Source organism: Cupressus sempervirens, chromosome 9, assembly GCF_028749045.1.
Source record: "Cupressus sempervirens isolate cs-2001-9-10 chromosome 9, ASM2874904v1, whole genome shotgun sequence".
Taxonomy (NCBI): domain Eukaryota; kingdom Viridiplantae; phylum Streptophyta; class Pinopsida; order Cupressales; family Cupressaceae; genus Cupressus; species Cupressus sempervirens.
This window is the reverse complement of record NC_143126.1, coordinates 166,498,641-166,522,248: the sequence shown is the minus strand read 5'-3', so window position 1 is coordinate 166,522,248 and position 23,608 is coordinate 166,498,641. Positions and strand designations below refer to the sequence as shown.

General features: G+C 34.3%; 1 protein-coding gene across 1 annotated transcript in view; it reads left to right on the top strand.

The window, feature by feature from the left end:
* LOC149538026 (RNA-binding (RRM/RBD/RNP motifs) family protein) overlaps positions 1 to 23,608 on the top strand; it is a 100,545-nt gene that overhangs the window by 45,287 nt on the left and 31,650 nt on the right. The window contains exons 3-6 of the mRNA XM_089799423.1: positions 2,631 to 2,715; positions 2,912 to 2,986; positions 3,191 to 3,269; positions 3,512 to 3,569. Coding sequence (XP_089655549.1) covers positions 2,631 to 2,715; positions 2,912 to 2,986; positions 3,191 to 3,269; positions 3,512 to 3,569 — 297 coding nt within the window. The remainder of the gene's footprint in view (positions 1 to 2,630; positions 2,716 to 2,911; positions 2,987 to 3,190; positions 3,270 to 3,511; positions 3,570 to 23,608) is intronic.

Genomic DNA, 23,608 nt, shown 5'->3' with positions numbered 1-23,608 from the left:
CAGACTTTGGGATCCTGGCTTAGATCCTAGTAGTGAATTTGGGTATCAACATGGGAATGATGAATCAACTTCTGTTGCTTATCATTTGATCAGCCCCAACATATTTTTCGATTTCACCCCATTCAGGAGTTGGGTGAATTTTCTTGATCAGCCTCTGAACAGTTCTCAGTGGAATATTTATTTGAGGGTTGTGGTTAGATTCTCAACATCTTTCATATTCATAGCACCTATGCGCTTGGGAATTCTCCAAGTTTATGCAGGCAGTATAAATTTTGATGTCCATGGGATGGTGGTTTCAGCTTTTGAGCAGCTCTTTTCTTACATCATCCATTTAGGTCAGGTCTTCACATTCTATTGGATTATACATGGACCTTGGATATATTTCTATCTCATCATAGCAGCGAGGCAGCGTAACAGAGTTTGGGATCCAGGTGTTGGCAGATTGTATCTATGGTTGGACGAGGATTTTATTGTGGTCTTGGTGATGATCAGTGTTGATCAGTTTACAGGTGCTGAGTTTTTTCAGAGAGTTTTATGGGATCCAGGGATCCGGTTGAGAGATAGATTGTAGAGAGACATTTGGCTTCACAATGTGGTCGGAATTATTTTCAGTTGGGATTACAGGGCTGCTTGCAGACTCGTATGTGAAATATTGAAGTCTTATTTTATATAATATTAAAATTGACTCTGAGACATAGACTCATAATATTTAAAGGTCAATTTAATGTTATAAAAAGGACAAAAGGTCAAGGAGGAATAAGACAAATTATCAAAGAGAAGTTGAAGAGTTACAAGGGAATAGGACGAAGGCCAGAGGGGAGTCGAAGAGTCTCAGTTTATGTATTAAAAGGGGAAAGAGGCTCATTGCTGGAAATGCTTGCTTTATTATTCTAATTTTCAGTTCTCTCTTGTGAGAGTCATTTCCAAAGCTTCAGCTTTCAGCCAGTGTGAGGACGTAGCCCCTCATGCAGGCAGGCAGTGGACGCAAACCCATTGTCTGTGGAGATATCATTTTAGGTGTCTCGTTTGTGCTTACAGGTTCTTCTCTTGTTTTCCAATCTGACTGTAAAATCTATGTATAAAATTGGATTGTGGTTAGCTGGTTATTGTATTGCTGTTGTATAATACAATAACGTTTTAGAAGTTATCTGGAAGTTGTTGGTTATTATATTGCTGCTGTATAATGCAATACTTGCTTCTGGATTGTTGAAAAGTTGCTGGTTTAGTGCCTTTGATTTGTACTGAGTTTTCATATGCTTGAGTCTTTAATATCATTTTGACAAAAGGCAGATTAATTGGAGAGAATTCGGGTTTTATTTGCTGTTCGTATTTTCATCTGCATGTGGATGTATTTCTGAATATATTATTTAAGGAGTTTGAGAAAATATCTATCTGGGTTATCATCTGTTATTCATATTGCTGGTTATTTGTTAAGTGGGTTCGTATTCTGAGATTTACATTAAAGTGAAAACGGAAAAACTACGATTCAGGACAGTACAGTGCTGGTTGGGTTTGTTGCAGTGCTGGTATGGGTCATTACATTGACTGGGTGGAGTACTTGGCTAGACTTCTTTGGACTCGACTTGCAAGTCTCATTCGAATCACTCTAGCCACCCAAAGGACTTGTAAGTTGGGCGAGTCTTATTGAGGTACCTAGGATGTCTTCAAGCTATGCTTTTTGACATATGATGATCAGTTACAAGCATTTTGATCTTGCCCTTCATCTAGATTAGTTGACCCACTGATTTTTTGTGCCAATCTTTTGTAATATTAAATTAGATGAGTGGTCAGTATATGGTATCTAAGAAATTTGACTAGGTGTGCCCCCTACTATAGACCTAACTGACCTACGCATGGAAATGAAAATAGCATCTTTTTATATGCCCCTCACAGTCCATTGCCTTAAAAAACATCATTCCTTTAGGAGACACCACAATAATATTAATCAATGTTTTGTTTTTTCCATATTTCCATCTAGTTTGATCTAGCGTGAAATCAAATATATCTGAGGTTGCACCAAAGGGCATAGTAGGTATTCCTTGTTGCCATTTAGGGGCCAGTCTTTAATCAAGTTAGATTACTTAAATGGCCTAGGAGCCCCAAAACTATGTGTGACACAAATATCTAACACTTCTATAGTATCCTAGTTATTGATTTCTATTCGAAATAGCTAGCTCTTTAATAATTTGAAGTTGTTGAATTGGGAATTCAATTGTCAACCATTGCAAGTAGATGGATGTACTTATTTCTATTGTATTCTGGAATGGGAGATATCTGTGAATGAAATTTGTATTGTTTTCCCTAGATTTTGATTTATGCCCTCTTGCATGAACTGACAAAGATACTTTGGATGCAATGGCTACCGTCCTTATTCACATAGTGCATTTGAGAGGACAAATCATAGGAACTATATATTGGTTGAACATCTATACATTCAAGATTAGAACTCAGCAAAAATAAGTGTTTTGAAATGCTAATGTGGCTTCCTGCCATTTGCTTGCTTGATGGTTCTTTAGAAAAGAGTGGCCTAGACAGGAACTACAATCAGGTTGCTAAATAATGAGAAATAAGCTGATTGGTTTTTCATACAATTTGTAATATTTACGAAAGTAATACATATATGGATACAGGGTATGGACTTTGATCCAGAAATGGGGTGTATATTGCATATTGAGCTTGCGAAAGCTAATTCACGGACAAAACGGTCACGTACAGGTATATATGCTTTGTATAATATTTTTCAAATTAATTCTATAACAATCACATTGTTTTCTAATGTAATGGATAGTGCCCTTTTTGCCTAAACTTTGGCGTGTAACTTGTGTGACTTAAGTTTAAAATATGATTGGGAGTTCTTTTGAAAGGTATAAAGTTTAATATCTAATCTTATTGGTCTTATCTTTTCAAGCAGATGATGGAGGGTCCAGCTCTTTTGACAAAAGAAAAAGAGGACCAAATAGTAATTCTGGAACCTCTCATAATACTGGTATGCTGATATGCATTATGTGATATGTGTAAATAAGACCATCTCTAGTTGGGTGACATTATATTTACAATGGATAATTGATCACTAAATTAAACATTTATAACTCTTGCATTTTAGCAAAATGTCAATGTTGTTATCACATGAAGAGCACAAGGCTTTAGACAGCTCACCTTGCACATGTTTGGCACACTTGCACAATCACAGGAGTTGGCGGCACTATGCACTTGCCTGGAATGGCCAATTCCAGTTACAGCGACACGATTGGGTTGCCATCCACACAGAGGTCATCATGCACTTTCTTGAAGCACAACATTTTTTTAGAACACAGAAATTGGAAGATTAATAAACATGCAAAACTCAGCAACACAAATTATCCAATTTGAGATATTGACTCATATAGGACTGCAATAGTTGTACTCAAAGATTCTTTGCTTTCTGGAATTTATATAAAAATAGATTACTAATGAGGATTCTTAGTTTTCTTTTTTTCAATAGCCTAATGAATTTGTTGCCAATATGTTTCAGTGGTGGAATAATGGATGCTCCTGGAAATTTTCAAGATGGCACGTCTGCATTGGCTACAGTAAGTATATTTTCCTCTTCTTTACATAGGAGATATTATCATTTTTCTGAGTTTGAACATGAACTTCACCTGCAGTTGGAGTGATCCAGTGATTGAAGTTCATTGTTCAGAGGTAACTGCAGTTTATGTTGGCTTCTCATGCTGTATGAGAAGCAACATCAAATGATTTTGTATGCTATGGTTATTTTTGTTTTGTTTCACTCATCTAAATATCAGTTGTGAAAATGTGTATCTCTTTTACCTGGATTTTACTATTTGGGATAATTTTTGGTAATATCTTGTTTGGAAAAATTGCATCCAAGAACAATAAAATTTTCATTACCTCATTTAACAGGGTCTCAAGGAGATCAGGCTTCACCTTAATAAAATAATGCAAGCTTGGCTTTAACAATCAAATAAATATCCCATTTGAACAACCTGAATGCTCCAAAAATGGGAGGAGAATGGTCCTAATTGAATATTACCTTGATATTGTCTTGTACAAGCAACCAATGGCATGCAGCTACCTCCGTCCTTCCACATGTTGAATTTTGAACCAGATCGTATAATAAGGCAATAATTTAAAATACAAAATATAAAGAATAGTGAACACAAAAGGCTTATCTTGGGAAAACCCTCCACTTGAGCGTGAAAAACCCTGCCCACAAAAATGATGATCCTTTATTGAGTTCTGTCGTGAAGTTTTCACACCATTGCCTTGTTGCAAATGGGGACCCCTCTTTTTGCTTGCCAATAGGTTTAAATGGTTTTAGGAGCTTTGGGTTGCGAGAATCTCCACGTCATAGGGAGGGTGTGACATCAAAATTCAGTCAAGTTGTTGATATTGGATTTAGCCTCGACAATCACAATAAGGTAAGTTACACTAGGTTTTGGGCGAGCAAGTACGTTAAGGTATTTCAAGCAAAGTCTTGAGGAGGCATTTTAGAGTTGGTGGAAAATCTAAGGGCCCAAGGAATTTGAGGGTAGCAAATTCCGCCACTTTCAGAGGATCCTTGCTATCCTCCTTCATTCTAGATGAAGATGATGCACTAATACAAGTAAAGAGGGGTTGATGTTGAGTAACTGGGATCGCCTCTACAAATGTAATAACATTGCCATTATAATGATGTGTTCCAAATGCAGATTTGAATCTCATATAAACATGAGAGGAGGATACATATCTCATAAAGAGACACGTCTGTATGGTTTAATCATCATTTAATTAATAATAACATATTAACAAAAATAATAAAATGTATAACAATATATATATATATATATATATATATATATATATATATATATATATATATATATATATATATATATATATATATATATATATATATATATATATAATATACTATTATATATATATTATATACAATAATATATATTATATAACATGAATAAATAAATATAAAAAATGATGATTTACCAATAACAATAATGTATTTCAGATCGAATCAATCCGATTGAAGCTACAACCTTAACAATCCCTCTTAGCTAGGGAGGATTTATAGAACACATTATGCTCTCAAGCATATGGAGAGATATCATCTCAATGTGATATTCCTAGAACGCCATATATTAGGGATATAATGTATATATCCATCAAATCAGATGTAATTCAACTAATGCTATTTCATCAACACTCCCTCTTAGTGAGAGAGGATTTAAACAACACAACCATCTCACAAAATGGTGATCTGATTCTGAACAATCTTTGTCAATCTCACATCCTTGTGATATGAGCACTAGCATCAACACCAAGAATGCCTATCAACAATTATATTATTATATTTCCGAGAAGGATATAAGTTATTTGATCTCCGACACACTGTGGGACAACAACTGAATACCATCAATTAGATAACAACATGATCTTAGTGACATCATCTTAATATAGTCTCCATTGTGACAAGTATCATGACCTTTGGCACACTTTGGGACATCAACTTAATGTAGTCTGTAATGATACTTTAGCTATCATGATAATAAAGCAAGAACACAAGAACAACAAATGTAGTGAAGAACTAGGCATGATCATAAAGTATCAAATAACTTGTGATATCAGTATGTGGAGGAAATCAAACCTATGCATATATGAATGCATATTTAGATAAATATATTTGTGTGTGTGTGTGTGTGTGTGTGTGTGTGTGTATACGTATATGTATGTGTAAACCTGTTCCATATACTAATATCAATTTTATCAGATCCAATTGAAGCTATTACTTTAACACTCCCTCTTCGTGAGGGAGGATATGATCAATTTCTTAATCTCATATTCGAGTTTACATCAAAAGCGCTTATACACAATTATATCCCTTTAAGAATACACATACACACACAATCTGATTTTTGACACATTTTGGGACACAAACATAGTCGATAAGATAGTCAGTTTTGATCTCATGATATCCGGCTGAATCAAATACTATCACGATTTACTTATTGTCATGCCTTCCAGCACAATCCAGGACAACAAGTTTAATGTAGTCTATCATGACAATGGATCAGGAATACAACACAACAACCACAATATCATGATTTCTGGCTCATTCCGAGACAACAATTTAATGCAGTCGATCATGATACATTTTGTTAACATGATTACTGGCACATTCCAGGACAACAACTTAATGAAGTCTATCATGATAACATGGTCAAGCTATTGCTAAGATTGTCACCTTACAATAGCGACCTCACACATATATCAAATGAAAGGTTGTCACCTTTCATGACATATATCACAACAACATCATGTAGTAACTGAAATGATATCCACAATGAACCAAGTTGTAGGTGTACTTTCGGTACACCATTTTCAAACTTTTAAAGTTGACCTCATAAAGAGTTTCCCCAAATGTTTATGGTTTTTACCTAACCATATTTCTATGAAGTTTGAATGTTCTAAAGTATTTGATGTAGAGGTTCCTTGAATTCAGGTTTTGATTGTTAGAAAATTCAGTTTCAATGAAAGCACATGTTTTGTGAAGTCTATTGTCTATGAAGATTGAATAAATGTCGACAAACATAACAGATCAGAGTCCAGAATGTAGATCTAAAATTGGAAGGAAAGCATGTGAATAGATGAATAGAAGAACAAATCTATGCCAAGAAAAGAGAGAAATGTTTACTAAAATGGAGAAGTCATTTTGAAATTTTCCATTGGAGAAGCAAATGTTTATTTTTCACCAAAGGGAAAAGCGTAGCAGAAAACTCATTTTCCGCTACGCCTTTCGCAGTGATTTTCAAATTTTCCATTGGAGAAGCAAATGTTTCATTTTCCACCAAAGGGAAAAGCATAGTAGAAAACTCATTTTCCGCTACGCCATTCGCAATCATTTTCAGATTTTCCATTGGAGAAGCAAATGTTTCATTTTCCACCAAAGGGAAAAGCATAGTAGAAAACTGATTTTCTGCTATGCCTTATGTAGTCAAAGTTCAATTTTCCACATGAGGAGAGAAAAGACAAATCTCAATCCAAAATGAAGATATATGGGGTCTAGTATCAAGATCACTTTAGAAAAGTAATTTATGAATCAATCTACATCCAAAATTGTGCCCACTACATGGAGGTGGAAAATTGAAGATTGGGTGCGCTTTCCGCACTAAAAAATGGAATTTCCACCAAATATCAAATCAACAATAGAGAGATGGAAAAGAGCTCTTAATTGGTTAAACAAAGAATGATAATCTAATAATGATTTATCTCTTGAAGATTTGGACATAAACATGACATTAAATATGAAGTGGAAAATTCATTTTATGCTACGCCTTTCGTAGTCAGGTTGGAGTTTTCCGCAAAAGGGAGAAGACAAAAGTCAAATTTCCACCAAGAATGAATTGGAGTATTCTATAGCTAGTGACCCGATAGCAAAGAATTATTACTTTTTAATTATTTACAAAGTGTAGCTGCTACTAGAATGTGCAAATTTCACCTACAACAAAGAAGTGGAAAACTGAGAACTTGGTATGCTTTTGGACCTCCATTTGGGATTTTCTGCCATAGGCATTCTAGAGACTCACTCCCAAAATTCAGTAGAGAATCAACATGGTAAGCATGGAAGATAACACATCGGCAAATTGAAGACATCTAGGTGACAAAGCATGTGAAAGAGGAGTGCCTGGAAACTTCATTTTATCAATTCTGATTTTGTAAGAGTCATATAGACCAGGGTTCAGTAGCTCATATCTTTTGACTTGGTGATTATTTTTCCGATTTCTTAGGTCAGAATGCATAAAATTAGGTTTGGAAAAACATATTAAAAAATGAGCTCGATCCAACGGTGGAAGAAAAAGATATGCCCCCCGAAACATGACCCATTTTTATTGGCAGGCAGTATTTATTTTTCTGTCTGCCCAGCAAAGGAAAGATTTTGATTTAACATATTTAAAAGTCAATTGGTAAAATGTAATGTAAATATGTTAAGATATATCATTATTAACTTTAAAGTTAATAAGAATATCATTTTTCAAAAGGAAAAAGATGAGAAATCAAAGAGACAAGCGTCAGTTACAGAACTGAAAAGTCACCAGAAGAAACCAATCGGAACGTGAAGAGAATCTCCAGGAAGATACAGATATAGAACCGAAAGGTCACCGTTGGAGAACCAAATGGTTATGAAGAAGTCTATTTATTGTAAATCTTTGTTAGTATAGGGGGTTCTTCTTTTCTACAAGAGTAGGTATTGCTGGAGTAGAGGGGAGACAGTAGTTTATTTTATGCATTTCGTTTCATGCATTTAGGGGTTTTATGTTTTGATTTCTGTAATAGATTTGGCCAGAGTTGCAGGCAAATAAAAATCAGAGCATTGTATTTGTTGTGTTCAAAACAAAGAAGAGTTTTGCTTCGAATTAGAGAATTTGGGTATAATTTTTTGAATATATTCAATTAGAGCATTGTTGTATTCAGCTTTGGACATTATCTTGCATCTTGTGTCAAATAATTAATGTTTTGTAAGTCAGAGCATTTGCATGCATTCCTATTGCAGGAATTTGAATATTAAATTTTCATTTCTTCATTGCATTCACATAATCTGCATTCATATTGCATTACCGTTATCAAGAAGTCATAGGAATTGTGGGTTCTTGGCATTGGCTAGGTTTAGGAACTAAAATCTGCGTGAGTTAGTTCTATCTAGGGCTGGCTTGGTTTTCCTCTTCTGTTCTTGGGTTAAGAACGTACCCAATTAGCTTAGGAACAAACAAATTCATTGAATATCATTGATAAGGGAGCTGTACCTTTCAATTCAGAGGAAATCTATCAACCCAATGATAGATTATCCAACTATTGGTAGATGATCATTTCTTTCAGATTTGGGCATTTGGGAGTTTATTGAGAAAGAACAATCTGTTTACCAACACAAGTCAGAGGGTGGATCCACCATAGCTGAACCTAGAGGGTGGAACAAGGGTTTTCACCTCATACTTTTCTCTTACAGAGGAGAGTACATCACAAAGAATTGCACTTCGAACTTCTCCCTTATAGAGAAGAGATCATTAACAAGGGATCACACCTCAAAATTATCCCCCTAAACAACAATCTTGGGAAGTCAGGTCCTCGAGTGACTCCTTTAGAGGTTATCTTCGCCTAAGGATGCCTATTGGGTTCCCTCTGAATCTAATATCAATCTTTTGACTTTCTCGTAATAAGTTGTTATTTTCTCATGATGTACACAAGGGTAAGCCCATCTAAATCATGTAGTCACATACATGTATTTTTAGATTCCCTCTAAGTATTAATATGTTGATCTCCTACGTTGCTTTTGAAGAAGTGCCAGACTCCCTTTTAATATAGAAGGATACTCATAATCTGAATCATCAAGGATATTTGCTTCAAGAGCCTCCTTTTATCCAACCTAATCATCAAATAACTAATGAATTCTAGATTAAAGTTTCTTTGGAGCTGATGTCATAAGATTGAGTCTGCACAATATTTGGTAGCATGTGTAAAGTATCGACCTTCTTTTCCTGCAAGAACATTCCCAGACATAAAGGAAAAGATCAAGGAAAATAACTCATATAGAACATATATAAATACAAATAATAGAGACTATAATGAGTAGATAAATATAATACTTAAGAATAACAAATACTTATTTGTATATAAATGGAACACCTCCCCTCTAAAGATGGTTCAAGTGGGAATGGGACATTGACTATTATTATCCCCCCACAATGTAAAATTCCTATTCATTCCATTTTATAGAGTTTTCAATCACTATCAAGTCCAATGAGTGATAATCATCCACAAATGATATCAACCTCTAAATTTGTTAGTCATCAACCTCTATGTCTTAAAGTGATCATCAGATGCCTGCAAACCTCAAATACCTTTCATAATGGTTTTCAGAGATGATGAACAAGAGCTTCCTCATTCTCTAAAAACTTTGTGGTAGAATCTAGGCCTTAGATCATTCCATCAACTTAGGGCTATTAGAATGCATTGGGCAACCACATTATTGTCCTTCATGTTTTGATTGCAGCTTAAATCCTTCAATTCGACAATTTGGTACGTGTTATGATGAATTTGTTCCAATGGGTATTATTAAAAAATATCACCTAGCCTCTTTCATGATCTACATCTTCTAAGGTAGTGTATTCTCCACTTAATATATCAACATAATAATATTTGATTAGTTTACTCAATTTCACAATATCATTTCTCTCGTCATTTCTTGAGAGACTCTTTATGTTGAGTCCCAATTTGATTTCATCAGAAATATTTGTTAATTGTATTTTCATGTGTAATTAGAGTAACTTAAATATCCTCATGATTCATAATTTAATGTTGGATTTCAAATGTTAATCGTATCATCACTCATGCCATAACACATAGGTGTCCACTACCTTGAACTTCCAAACTTGTTATAGGATGATACCTTCACAATGAAATCCTTGATATCTTCATGAAGAGTACCATAGATGCTGAAACCAAAGTCATTGCTCCAATGTGTCAAAATACCCAAGTCAAAGTAATTGCAACAATTGTCAAATATAGTCCTTAGTTCTCATAGGTGAATTCATTGAATCATGTCCGTGATCTTATTATATCAGTTCTCACTGATTCCATACCACTGGTCCATGCAATATATGTACTCAGGGTTCTAATCTAGTACAAGCATCAAATTATATATTTGTAGAGTTAATTGATATCCTTGTGAGGATGATCATTCATCAGAAGTCATTATTGGTTTTAATATTTGTTTAAATTTCACACATTTTGGACGTCATACATCTTTTTAAAGTAGTGACCGGTGACACATGACACACGCTTTGAATTTAACTTCCTATGTATTAATCATAGGAATGGTTGTTGATGTGTATGCATTAATTGGGCACTTCATGTGATTAACCTTTTCCTAACAAAGATTCGCTATTCCAATCCTCGTAATTGGATTTGCATCAAAATAAGTCACCTCCAAATCTTTCTTCTCGATATCTCCAGAACTGTTAAAAACTTTTCTATGTCTATTTCCCTCCAAATTAGTTGAATCTCAACTTGACTCAATCTGAAACACCATGAGGACATGAGTGCTATCAAAGTTGAAGCATACACAGACAAAGCTTGTAAAAATATCAAAAACATGTCAAATGAGCATAAATTTCATCGTCACTCCTCCACCTATGCAATTCAAATCATCACTTTGTAATTATAATAGAGACCTACACATTTGTAACATTAATCAAACTGGTGTCCTCGAGGTTTCCAGATTTGAACCACTCATAGAAAATCATTCCTAGTATAGTTATTCTCATTTTGGGGCATTTAAAATCGCTTTATGAAATCTGCGAAACCCATTTCATCTTCTTCAATTGCCCCCTTGTGATAAACGAGTGCAATATTTCCAGCGTCACAGGGAGAAGTAGGCAACAAAAAAAAAAGATTTCATTTCTCCGGAAAGCTTTATCAAGCGGTGAAAACTTTCCATCAATTGCCTCAACTTGATATCAAATCACTCAATGCTCTCAAAAAATTTCATGTAAAGTTTGTTTTGATTGTGGAAAGGTTGAAGGAGAGCTTTCTTGGGAATCATTTGTAGTTGTTGTCATCGTCTTCGAAGGAGAGATTGAACAAAAGATCTCCCACACACAACAGAGGACCTCCCAATTCTCTCGCCATCACACCTCATGCCATACAACTTCAAAAATGAATTATATTAGTACACTAACAATTTCTCCATATGATCTAAGTTCCTTCCTTATCTTGTTTTCATCAGACCAATAGGTATCCCTTTAATGAGTATGCAGAAACAATTTTTTCAATGATCTAGATTACCGATTGCTCTTGAATCACTACCATTCTCCACCATTGGTGTAATTTCGTCCAATCCTTAATAATAATGTATGCAAGGTTGTGTCTTACATTGCTTTGATGGATCTTTCCTTATCTCTGATTGGGAGTTCATGGTTGCGCAGGGATTCATTTTATTGGAGACGGGATAAGAATTAATTTCCTGTCATATCCAACTCATTCCGACTTTCGGTGCTTCTCTCCCCCTCTTAATTTTTTGTGCACCATGATTAAAAAATATCTTCTCTTTATATATATATATATATATATATATATATATATATATATATATATATATATCCTGTGTCAATAATTATTTCCTTACATTTGCAGCCTCGCTTTGATACCATGTTGAGTAACTGGGATCGCCTCTGCAAATGTAATAACATTGCCGTCATATTGACGTGTTGCAAATGCAAATTTGAATCTTATATAAATATGAGAGGAGACATGTCTCTATGGTTTAATCATCATTTAATTAACAAAAAAAAAAAAAAATAAAAAAATAATATGTATAACAATATATTATATATATATATTATATACAATAATATATATTATATAACATGAATAAGTATATATAAGAAATGATGATTTAAAAATAACAATAATGTATCTCAGATCGCATCAGTCCGAGTGAAGCTACAACCTTAACAGTTGAGACAGGTATTGATCTAAAGTGAGGAAAAGATGTTAAGCAATGAAAATCCTCTTTCTTTAGTTAATTCTGCCTTTTAGCCAGAGATTGAAATTTGAGCCATTCCCACCAAATTGCATAAGCAACCAATTCAATTAATAAATGGAAAAGGTGACGAAAAGATGATAAAAAAATTGCATTACTTAAATGAAAAATCCTCAAAGTATGGCAGATTCCACCACCCCAAGAGGATTCCCTCCTCTTCACATAGGGATTTCCGCTAAGATTATAGTCAAGTTGATAAGCCAATGAGGGGGGAAGGAAGTGGTGATAAGTTTGAAGATGGCAAAGATTATCCTTTGTGGAGGGCAGATTTTGCCCTCTCTAGAGGATTTTTAGCTGAATCCTCTGCTCCTTGGAATTCCACTCAATCCCCAAGCTATGTGGAACTTTGCCTTGGCAATAATGAGGCATTGAACGTGTTAAAATGTCTAGGTGTGAGCAGCTGAACGAGAAAATCAAAAATATGAAAGGAGGGTGGTGATGACATAGTTTGACACCAAAGTTATCCTTTGTGGAGGGCATATTCTGCCCTCCCCAAAGGATTTTGTCCTCTCATCATACAAGTATCCGCCATAGAAATGCGAACTCAGCCCCCTCCATTTGTAGCTTGATGAATGTTTGAGTATGGAAAATATAATGAAAGCCAAGGTAGTAAGAAAGGCGATGAGACAAGTTTGAAAATAAAATAAAATTGAATCCTCTAGGGAGAGTGGATTCTGCCCTCCCATGAGGATTTTATTCGCCCAGGGTATGAAATCCCGCCCTTGACATCAAAGTTTATTTTGAGAGATCCCACCAAATGAGGATATCATCCAAGTTCACAAATGCTATCAAGTTCGCATCAAGCTCACAAATTCAAGATACAAGTGCAAACATGAGTCAAGCCATGGGAGAATTTAAGGGAATAGAGAGGACTCGAAAGATGCAACACTTTGGGAATATGAGCCTTCACAATCATCCTCAGAAGATTGATAGTTTCAAAAGAGTTAATCAAAGTTAGAAAGCTGGATAATGTTGAATAGAAAGAAATATTTTCTCTTCATGAAAAGATTTAATAGATCTACATTATAGGGATGTTGAGGTGGCAATTGTTTGTCTGCTCCAACCAGAAAATTCCAGATTTAAGCACAAGTAATCACAAAATGACAAGTGTCCTACTTCTCATTGATTCTAAAGGGCTTTACAATTTTCTCATAGGCCGACAATATAGTGCCCTCATGTAATTGGTTGTAAATTGGCAACCCTAATCAAGTTTTGAGGGGCTAAATCCTGACCCTTGATTTTGGATCAATCTTGGCCCTTCATTGTAATAAAGAGAGGATGTTGGATTAAGAGAGCTAGTAGTAGGACTAGATTAGGCTAGCTAAGGGAGAAACTTGATCAAATTGTTTCTATAATGCTGTTAAAGTAATGGGTAGTTCATTGTTGGTTCTTCATGGTTTCCTCAATCTTTCACTTGCAGTAGATTTCTTTTCAGGTTGAGGTAGTCTAGTTGGATGAAGTTTATTGTGGATGTTTACTTGATTGACTCGACAAGTCCGAGCTACTAGCCTCTTTTTGATGGTAAGAGAGCCTTGTGTGGTAAGTCGATGATTGAACACACTTCAATTGGTGTTGAATCTTTAGCTTTCATCCATTTGATGGGATTGGAGAGGAGATATTGCTTTGAAAACCATTTGAGCATTCCTTAGAAGGTTGCTCTAGGTTGGTGTAGTCGTTGATCAAGCTGTATCTAGTAGAGTCCAAAATCATCCATGATTCCTTGCATTCGTATAGGAGTAGAAGTAATTGAAGTCAGTAAGTTTAAGTGTGAGTTGAAGTGGAGAATTGGAAAATCAAACCTTATATTTCATTGCACATTGGGAAGCCAAATCTTTAAAGGTGGAAGAGATGATATCCATTGAATGAATAGTGTAAGTCACTTTGTGATAAACATCATATGACATCATAAAACTGAGTGGACTCCACGGAGAAGGAACCTTGAAGTCATTTCATGATCTTACTTTGCAAGCTTAGCATGAGAGATGACTTTATATCAAGAGAGGATTGACTATTTGGTGTTTCATTTTGAAACATTGAGTAATTGATTCTGCATGTTGTAGTGGAATGAAACTCACATCAACAAGTTCCCAAATCAATACAATAATCTCTTGCTTATGATTGAAGACTTTAACCAGTCAATTGATAACCCTGATTCAACTTTGAACACAAGTCAATCACTTCAGAATAAATAAATAAGCATGAGCATCTCACAGACACTCGAAAGACTTCACAAAATGTATGTGTCAATCTTACTGAGATCAAATATGCAAAGCAAACATCTCTATTATAGAGTAAGGCAACCTGCTATAGCTTATTTCTCAAGCATAAGGAAAAGCTTTAGAGAACAATATCAGTCTGCTAGTGTTCTTCCATGCAGGAACTCTGCCTTCAGCAAATTCTACATGATGACCTCTATCTTCCAATGCTGAAATAGAAATCAGAATCCTCTTGATTCTAGGAAAAAAGAGAGCATCACTCAAATTAAGAGGAATTCCTGAATCTAAACGAAAAGATGTAGAACCAACACCTTTTATAGAGTAGCAAGCATCATCGCCAATGATAATTTGTTTGAGTGTAACAAACGAATTTTCATGACCAATTTTAAAACTCCTAATGATCTGATTTATAAGTAGCTGATTCCATTTCACATGACAAAGACTTCTATTAACCGAATATAACTATGTTAAAAGTAACTGTTTCTAACCTAATTGTATTTCATGTTCAGCTGTTATAACGAGAACGAGAAATAAATATATATACATTGCTAACAATTTAACCATTTCTAACTGGTAACCTATTCAGCTGAAAAGTAATGACTAACTTTCTTAACTGAATTTGTATCAAACTGAAATAAACATTTATTCAATGTAAATGAAAAATATTTACTCTATCTAAAATATAAAATTGTCTAATTATTCCTACTAAAGGATTAAAAAGTAAAAGTGAAAAAGAAACATACAGTAATAACGGAAGATTCTTTATCTGGTTGTTCAAGTTTTGGCATTGGTGAGAGGATAAGCATTGACATAGGCTTAACCTCCCAACCTCGGACCATACTTATCCCCACACATCTTTAACATATTAGAATGACCCTTCCTACCCCGAAATTGGGCTTGGGATGTTCTTCAGTCCAGCCATCCGAGCTACTGGGTGGTTTGAGTGCCCAATTAGTTATACCTATATAACTGAATTCTATAGACAAACAAGTGATCTCAAGATTGACACATATGCCTATAAACTACCTTGGCCAAGGATTTCAGATGGGTTCATGGACCTAATCACCACCACTCGACTTGACAACAGATTCCATTATCGAGGCATGCATGAGCTATTAATTATTCATTATTTAGATATTCATATCTGATTTCATTATTGGTTCTTGCAGGTTAATTCCACCTCTTCACCATTCTATGGCTTCTATGCCGGGTGAATCCTAGGTGCCTGAAAGATTATGATCATCCTGTTATTGTTTACACCTCTTCACCATTCCATTGTTTCTTTGCCAGTGAATTCCTCGGTGTCTGTAAGATTATGAGCATTCTGATATTATTTACACCTCTTCACCATTTCTATGGCATCTTGTTGGTGAATTCCTCGGTGTTGTAAGCATTCTGATTATGTTCGGGAACTATGATAGCATGGTCATTGATGTCAGTTCACACAATCAATCAAGTTTTCTACAGCTACCATTTGAATTCATAAATGTTGTAATTCACAAGGATACTCAATGAAGATCTTCAATGATCTCTTTGTAATCAACAATGTATTATAAATTGATTTCAGTCTTACAATGCATAGCCGGCTATGGACAGATATTCAAATCAGAATAGAAAGGAGTTATGAACTTGAAAACATATTTTGTTTTATTCTCAGTCCTATCATTATGTATCGACTATAATAAGACATTATACTTACTGAAAATTGAACTATGAATTACAAATGCTTCTACTGTATTTCATTCAACCTTGGAATGAGTAGCCGACTACAGTCGGGCTTATACTTAGAGAAGAAGAAGGTAAATTATGACATGCAATTGCTTAAATTCATGACTTGCGATTAAGATGTGGCTTCTCTTGCCCCTGGCCGAAACTTTTGTTGGCTACTAGCTCACCCTCTAATTGATACTTGATTTTAGACTTCAATCGCCGGTAGAATTAAGAAAAAAAAGAAATTGTGTTTGACAAAATTGGGGAATGTTCCGCTGAGAACGTCTAAGCTTGGCTTAATATGAAACCTATTAGATAATAGAAAGGAGAGGAAGGAAGGAATGATCCACCTTAGTCGATTCATGGCTTCTTTAAAGTTTAACCAAGACTCCTTGGCTTCCATTGGTTTTTCAAGATGTCCATTCAAATTCATAAACATTAATTGAATTTGAGAAGAAAAAAAATGTAGAGGGAAAAGAAATAAAGAGGAGTTGAAGAGTTATAATGTTTATTTTATTATTATAATACGCTCTTATATATGTTCATGTAAGTATATTGATGAGGTGACATCATTAGATCATATTATTATAATTTATTGGTGCCATTTCCTTTTTATATTTATGTGTTCGTATGTAAGTGTTTATTATAATGATAAGATAAAAATTAATAAACAATCTCTAAAGATAAATATTATATTTTAGTTTAGATTATTTTATGTTTTATTATATTGTTCCCTTAATAGCTCATCCGGTCCCATAATGTAACCGGTGGAGAAGTCTTCATATCCTTTCCAAGGAAGTCTTAGGTCATACCTGCCGATCCTAATGACTGAACCAAACGAACATCCCATTCTGATGATCTCGTTTAGCAATGCTTCCCCTCTCTTTAGTCTTCTCCTGCAATCACCCATATAAAACATTCTCGCCAAAACATTAATTCCATAGTATTTCAAAACAAAATATATTGATCATTAATTCAAATCAAACAACTGCTAATCATCTAATAATAGTTATAGGTTACCGGTCATTTCATCAACGTATATAAATAACTAACTCATTTTACATGATCATGAAAAGAAATAATTCGTTAACAGTTGGTACAATGCATATAAATAACTAACTCATTTCACATGATCACGAAGAGAAATAATTCGTTAAACCAACAATTATGATCAAATTAAAAATTAGGGCAAAATTTGGGATGTAATAGTGAGTCTTTTTCTTTCAGATTAGAGAGGTGCTCATGATAATTTGTAATGTGGCGAGATGTTCTACCATCAATAAGCCAGGTATCCTTGTCAGTGGTAACATTACTAGAAATAGCAGAAGTAAATAAGAACTCTTCTGCATTTTCACTTGAGTATCCATGAGGAGAAGTATTTTAAACATTTGTAGCAGCAACTTGATGCTTGGGTCTTTTGGTCCATCTCTAGCAAAGAAACCATACTTGTCACATATGATGCAGTGGGTTCTAGATAGATCCTTCTTTTTCTTAGATTCAAGAGCTGAATTATTATTTTTATCTTTGTACCTCTTGAAGTTACCTTTCTTTCTTTTCCCTTTAGAAGTATGTGCAGCAAGGACATGATCTTCTTCATGATGAGATTTACGTCCATTTCCTCTAGCTTCCAATCTGCATATCTCCTGAATGCAAACAGCTCTTAACTGATCAAAATTAGGTAGTTCATCTCTTCCATTGATCCCTTGAATAAAATATTCGCAAGAGCGAGGAAGGCGATTCATGACCAACATAGCCAGGTATGTTTCCTCAAAGGAATCTCCAATAGCATTGAGCTGATCCTTTAATTTTGTAATCTTCATAAAGAAAGAAACAACAAACTCTCCTCTAGCTATTTTAACATGAAGAAGTTACGCCTCAAAGCTAGAGCTCTACTAGTGATGTTGAATTCATACAAGTTCTTTAGATTCTCAAAAATTTCTTTAGCTGAATTTAACTTTGATATGATAGCTACTAGATGATCCTTAACATAATCAATTAGAATCTTCCTTGCCATGATTCTCTTCTTTCTCCATCGTGCTTTCTCAGTATCATCAGAAGGTACAACTACATCAGAATTCACATGGTCAAGAAGATTATTCTCTTGAAGTGCAATCAGGATTCTAAATTTCCATGAAGAGAAATTAGATTATCTACCCAACCTTTCTTCAACTTTCAGTTCGTTCACTATTTTGGAGAGTTGAAACAAACAAACTGAAAGTAGAGCAAAGAGTAATATATAACTTAAAGGTTCTGGTTTTGGATTGTTTCCTTAAACTCGCTCTGATACCATATATAATTTTGGCCGAAATCGTATAATAATGCAATAAACTGAAATTCAAAATACAAAGAACAGTGAACACAAAAGAGTTATCTTAGGAAAACCCTCCTTTTGAGGTGAGAAACCCAACCCACAAAAATGATGATCCTTTATTGAGTTCCCAAATTAACACAATAATCTCTTGTTGACTTGGTAGTCAACACCTCCTTGGAGATTTATGGCATGGCTTAACTGCCTCCCATGGATCGGGTTGGCATTTGTATCAGGCATTGACAATTTGAGCTTTTGGTGCAATGACAAATGATTCCAACAATTGGTATAAGAGCCTTGGGTCATTGGTTTGAGTCTCCCTTCAGTGGGTGCTAAAGGCTCAGGCGGTGCTGAGAGGGAGATTGGTGACTTGGTCGTCAACACCTCCTTGGTGATTCGTGACATGGCTTAACCGCCTCCCATGGATTAGGTTAAATGTGGCATTTGTATCAGGCATTGGCAGTTTGAGCTTTTGGTGCAGCGACAAATGATTCCGATATCTCTTTCTTACGATTGAAGACTTTAATCAGTCAATCGATAAGTCTAATTCAACTTTGAACACAAATTGATCACTTTAGAATAAACAAATAAGCATGACCATCTGATTGACACTTGAAACACTTTACAAAATGTATGTGTCAATCTTACACAAATTGAATATGCAAAGCAAACATAGCTCGTATAGTAAGGCAACCTGCTATAGCTTATTTCTCAATCATATGGGAAATCTTCAGAACTTCAGAGACCAATAGTCCGATGTCCCACCCAAAACTGAAGCTGCTGCCAATTTACTGAAGATGAGAGTCTTTTACTCTGCTGAAGCTCATGCAGTATAGAGTGCCCAGGAACCGAAAGGTCATGTGGTGGAAAACAAAGACACTAGTGTTAGAATAATAATCACAATCATTAAAGCATGAACACGATACCATGAGCCAACTCACAATGCTAGTCATCATAGGCACCTAAGTCACAGTGTTTGGCATAGATTGCACGAGATTCAGATTTTTCCGAATATTATGTTTTCCTACAATATTTGTTGTTATTTGCCCATTGAAATCAGGAATGCTTTTTTACTGCTGTGGAAATTTAGAAGTTGCCATATTTGACTTTGGCATTCATTTGTAGGTTGTTTGGTTTGATTTTATTCATAAAATAGAATCCTTGGGCACTTAAACGCACAAAAGAATCTAGCATTTAGGATATTTTTTAATGTTCATTTCATAGATTTCTGAAGCGGTTCTTGTAGTTGACTCTAGAGATTGTAGGCTGTAGAGTCCCTACCATGTCAATCTAGCTCCTGCCCTGCCGTTTGCGACTAGTGTGTGTCCACGACAATTTGGGGTTTTTGCTTTAAGTTTTAAGTTTTTAGCTTTGTTTATTATTTTTAATAATATCAAACATTAGTAGTTACTATATGTAAGTATATTAAATTTATGTGCGTCTATGACAATTTGGGTTTTTGCTTTAAGTTTTAAATTTTTTAGCTTTGTTTATTATTTTTAATAATGTCAAATGTTAGTAGTTACTATATTAAATTTCTTAATTGTACATGAAGATTTGGTTTTATTAAATTTTTAAAGTATTTTGAAATATTTTAAAATATTGATATATTATTTTTAAAGTAATATGGTTCTTTAAATTTTGTTTTAAATCATAAATGAAATATTTTAAAATTTTAAAATATTAGTATAATAATGTTTTAATAATATGACTATTTACATCTTAAAATTTTATTTACAGCTTAAAATTTTAGAGTAATAGTATTTTTAAAATATTGATATATTAATGTTTTAAATAATATTGTTATTTACATTTAAATTTTTTAGTGTAGTAGACTAATAGTTAGATAGATTTAAAAAAAAAAAAACCCATTTTATTAAATAGTTTAAAATTAAACTCTGTAAAAATAATTTTATAAAATAAATATGTTAAATAATATAGTTTTAAAAGTACTAGTTTAAATTGTAATTTTTATTATATTTAATTGTTAAGAAACAAAATGTTCGTTATAATTATCTAATATTGTTTTCTCTCATTTTTATAATTTTTTTTTTTTTTTTTTAGATCAGTAAATGGCCAAGGCCTTGATTATATTGATTAAAAAATAAATAAATTACAATATAGTATCTCCGTTCAAACGGGTGCTGGTAGGAAGGAACGGAGAAGAAAACCTCTAGTCTAGCCCGGGACCTTAGTCTTTTATTATTACATCTTAAAAGGGGCATACCCCAGTTTAATTACCTCAATTGCTATAATTACAAAGGAGAGGATTTATATACAAATGATTACAAAGAACGAAAGATTCTTAGGAGCTGCTAAGACCTGTTGTAGAAGAATACTTCCAACCTCTGAACTATACCTCCTTCCAATACTGAATGATACACTCCTCCTGCCTTGCTGACTAAACAATCAGTTTCATTAGCAGTAATACTACATATATCAAAATAAAGGATGCCTTAACAATCAGATTCGTCAGATTCCTTTTCCTTTTGAATAGGTAATACTACCTCCTTCAGAATTAAGGTAAGATAAACCTGCTCAACACACCAACTGTTAACCTTTCCTTTATAGACCAAATCCTTAAAATAATTAGCTAAATTATAACGATGCAATATGTAATGTCCCTTCTTTGGGGACATTAGAATTATTAAGAAGGAACGAATTTATGATATTAAATTTGACTATGTAAGCTGGAGATTTATTATTAAAGGTCAAATTAATATTCCTTGTGGTCACAAGAGGACGAGGAGGAATAGGAGAAAAAACCAGAGGGGAGCCAAAGAGTCGTGGTTTGTGTATTTAAAAGGGAAAGAGGCTCATTGTTGGATATGCTTGATTTTATTCAATTCAGTTTTCTTTCTTGCGAGAGTCTCAGAAAGCTTCAGCTTTCAGCTAGTTGGAGGACGTAACCCCTCATGCTAGCAGGTAGTGGACGCAAACCCATTATCTCGGGAAACATCACTTCAGGTGTTTCATTCGCGCTTACAGGTTCTTATCTTTTCATTCCAATCCGACTGTTAAATCTGTATTTAGGATTGGTTTCTGTGTACTGGTTATAGTATTGCTGTTGTATAATACAATAACATTTTAGTGGCTGATTGTTATATTACTGCTGTATAAGGCAATAACGTTGTTTAAGGAATTAAGAGTTTGCTGGTTCATCTCATCAGTTTGTAATTCATGGATATATGTTCGACATTTTGAATGTTATTTTGGAAATAACGAATTGTTATCTTGTGGAGAAGTCTTTGGTTTTATTGTTGTCTCATATTGCATGTTTTTATAATTACATCTGAATATTATATTCATAAAGAGGCTGGATATATGCTGGTTGGTCTTCTACTGTTTACGATTGGATTCGTGTTACATCTGCAATATTCAGTTTAAAATATACTGTAAAAGGGAAAAACGAGATAATATCTGATAAGGGATATTACACAATACCTGCCCAGAGATTACCTTTATACCTATATCTGAAAATAAAATTAAACTTAGATCTTCCCTGCAGAACTAAGCTATAATTAGAAATTAGAGAACTCGTCATAATCCCTTTAGTTTTCAAGGATAGAAGCTAAATCTTCGATACCTCTAAATGATTCATAGAAGCTTCTGCAGAAATGATTCAAAGAAGTCTCAAACTGCTATCATAGTGCAGATCACATCTTAAGCTAAAATCAAAAGAATACCAGAGCTCCTGCTTAGCTAACTGGGTTAGTCTCTGTGTAATATCAAACGGAGCCTTAAACATCATTTCCTCAGCCCAGAATACCAGTGTCAATCAGCTGTCATTATAAAAGAAGCTGAATCCTAATCCATCGAAATACTTCAATTAAGGATTTGAAACAAAGTGCCCTTCTAATTGCAAATACTTGCTTGCCATGATAACATTTAGCTTATGGGGTAATTTCAAATGCTAATCAACTTAAAACACATTGCAATTTCATAAAATTACAAAGCCAGTCTGGATGAATATATCCAGATTCATAACTCAGACCAGGTAGAAAATCTTAATAATTAAGTCCTATACATAATCCCCATCAGGTATTTAAGGTAAGACATATTATTCATATAGTTCTATGTACGAACAGAGTGCGAAAAAGATCCTGCAAAAAGGATTCACAAAAGTCTCAAACTGCCATAATAGAACAAGTACACCTTAAGCTAAAATCATAGAATATCAAAACTCCAACAGAGCAAACTGGATTAGTCTCTGAGAATTATCAAACGAAGCCTTTTTTAAAGAACATTTCCTCAGCCTAGAATGCCAGTGTCAATCAGCTAATATTACTACAAAAGAAGCTGGATCCTAATCCATCGCACTTCTTCAAATAAGGATTAAAATAGAGTGTCCTTCTAAGAGCATAAACTTGCATGCCATGATGAAATTTAGTTTATGAGGCTCACAAGTTACCATTATGTTGTAGAATATACTATAAGTTGCTAAAGTCTTCATAAAACCTATCCTTAAAAATTACCTACACTAGCTATCCTAAGAAGATCTATATCAAAGCTACAAAACTTTAATTTAATAGAAAGAGAAATCATCACCCGTCTCTAATTTCTAGAAGGTTACCACCATCAACACCTTTATTAGCCAATAGATCTGCCTTCTGATTACCTTCTCGAAAGATATGACATATCCTAACATCCTCGAACCTATCTATCAGATAAATCACTTCTTCTAGCTTGGAATTAAGGACCCAATTAGGGGTAGCTCTATTCCTAATTGCATTGAGAACAATTTGGGAATCACCTTCGATGAAGATTTTTGAAAGTCCTAAT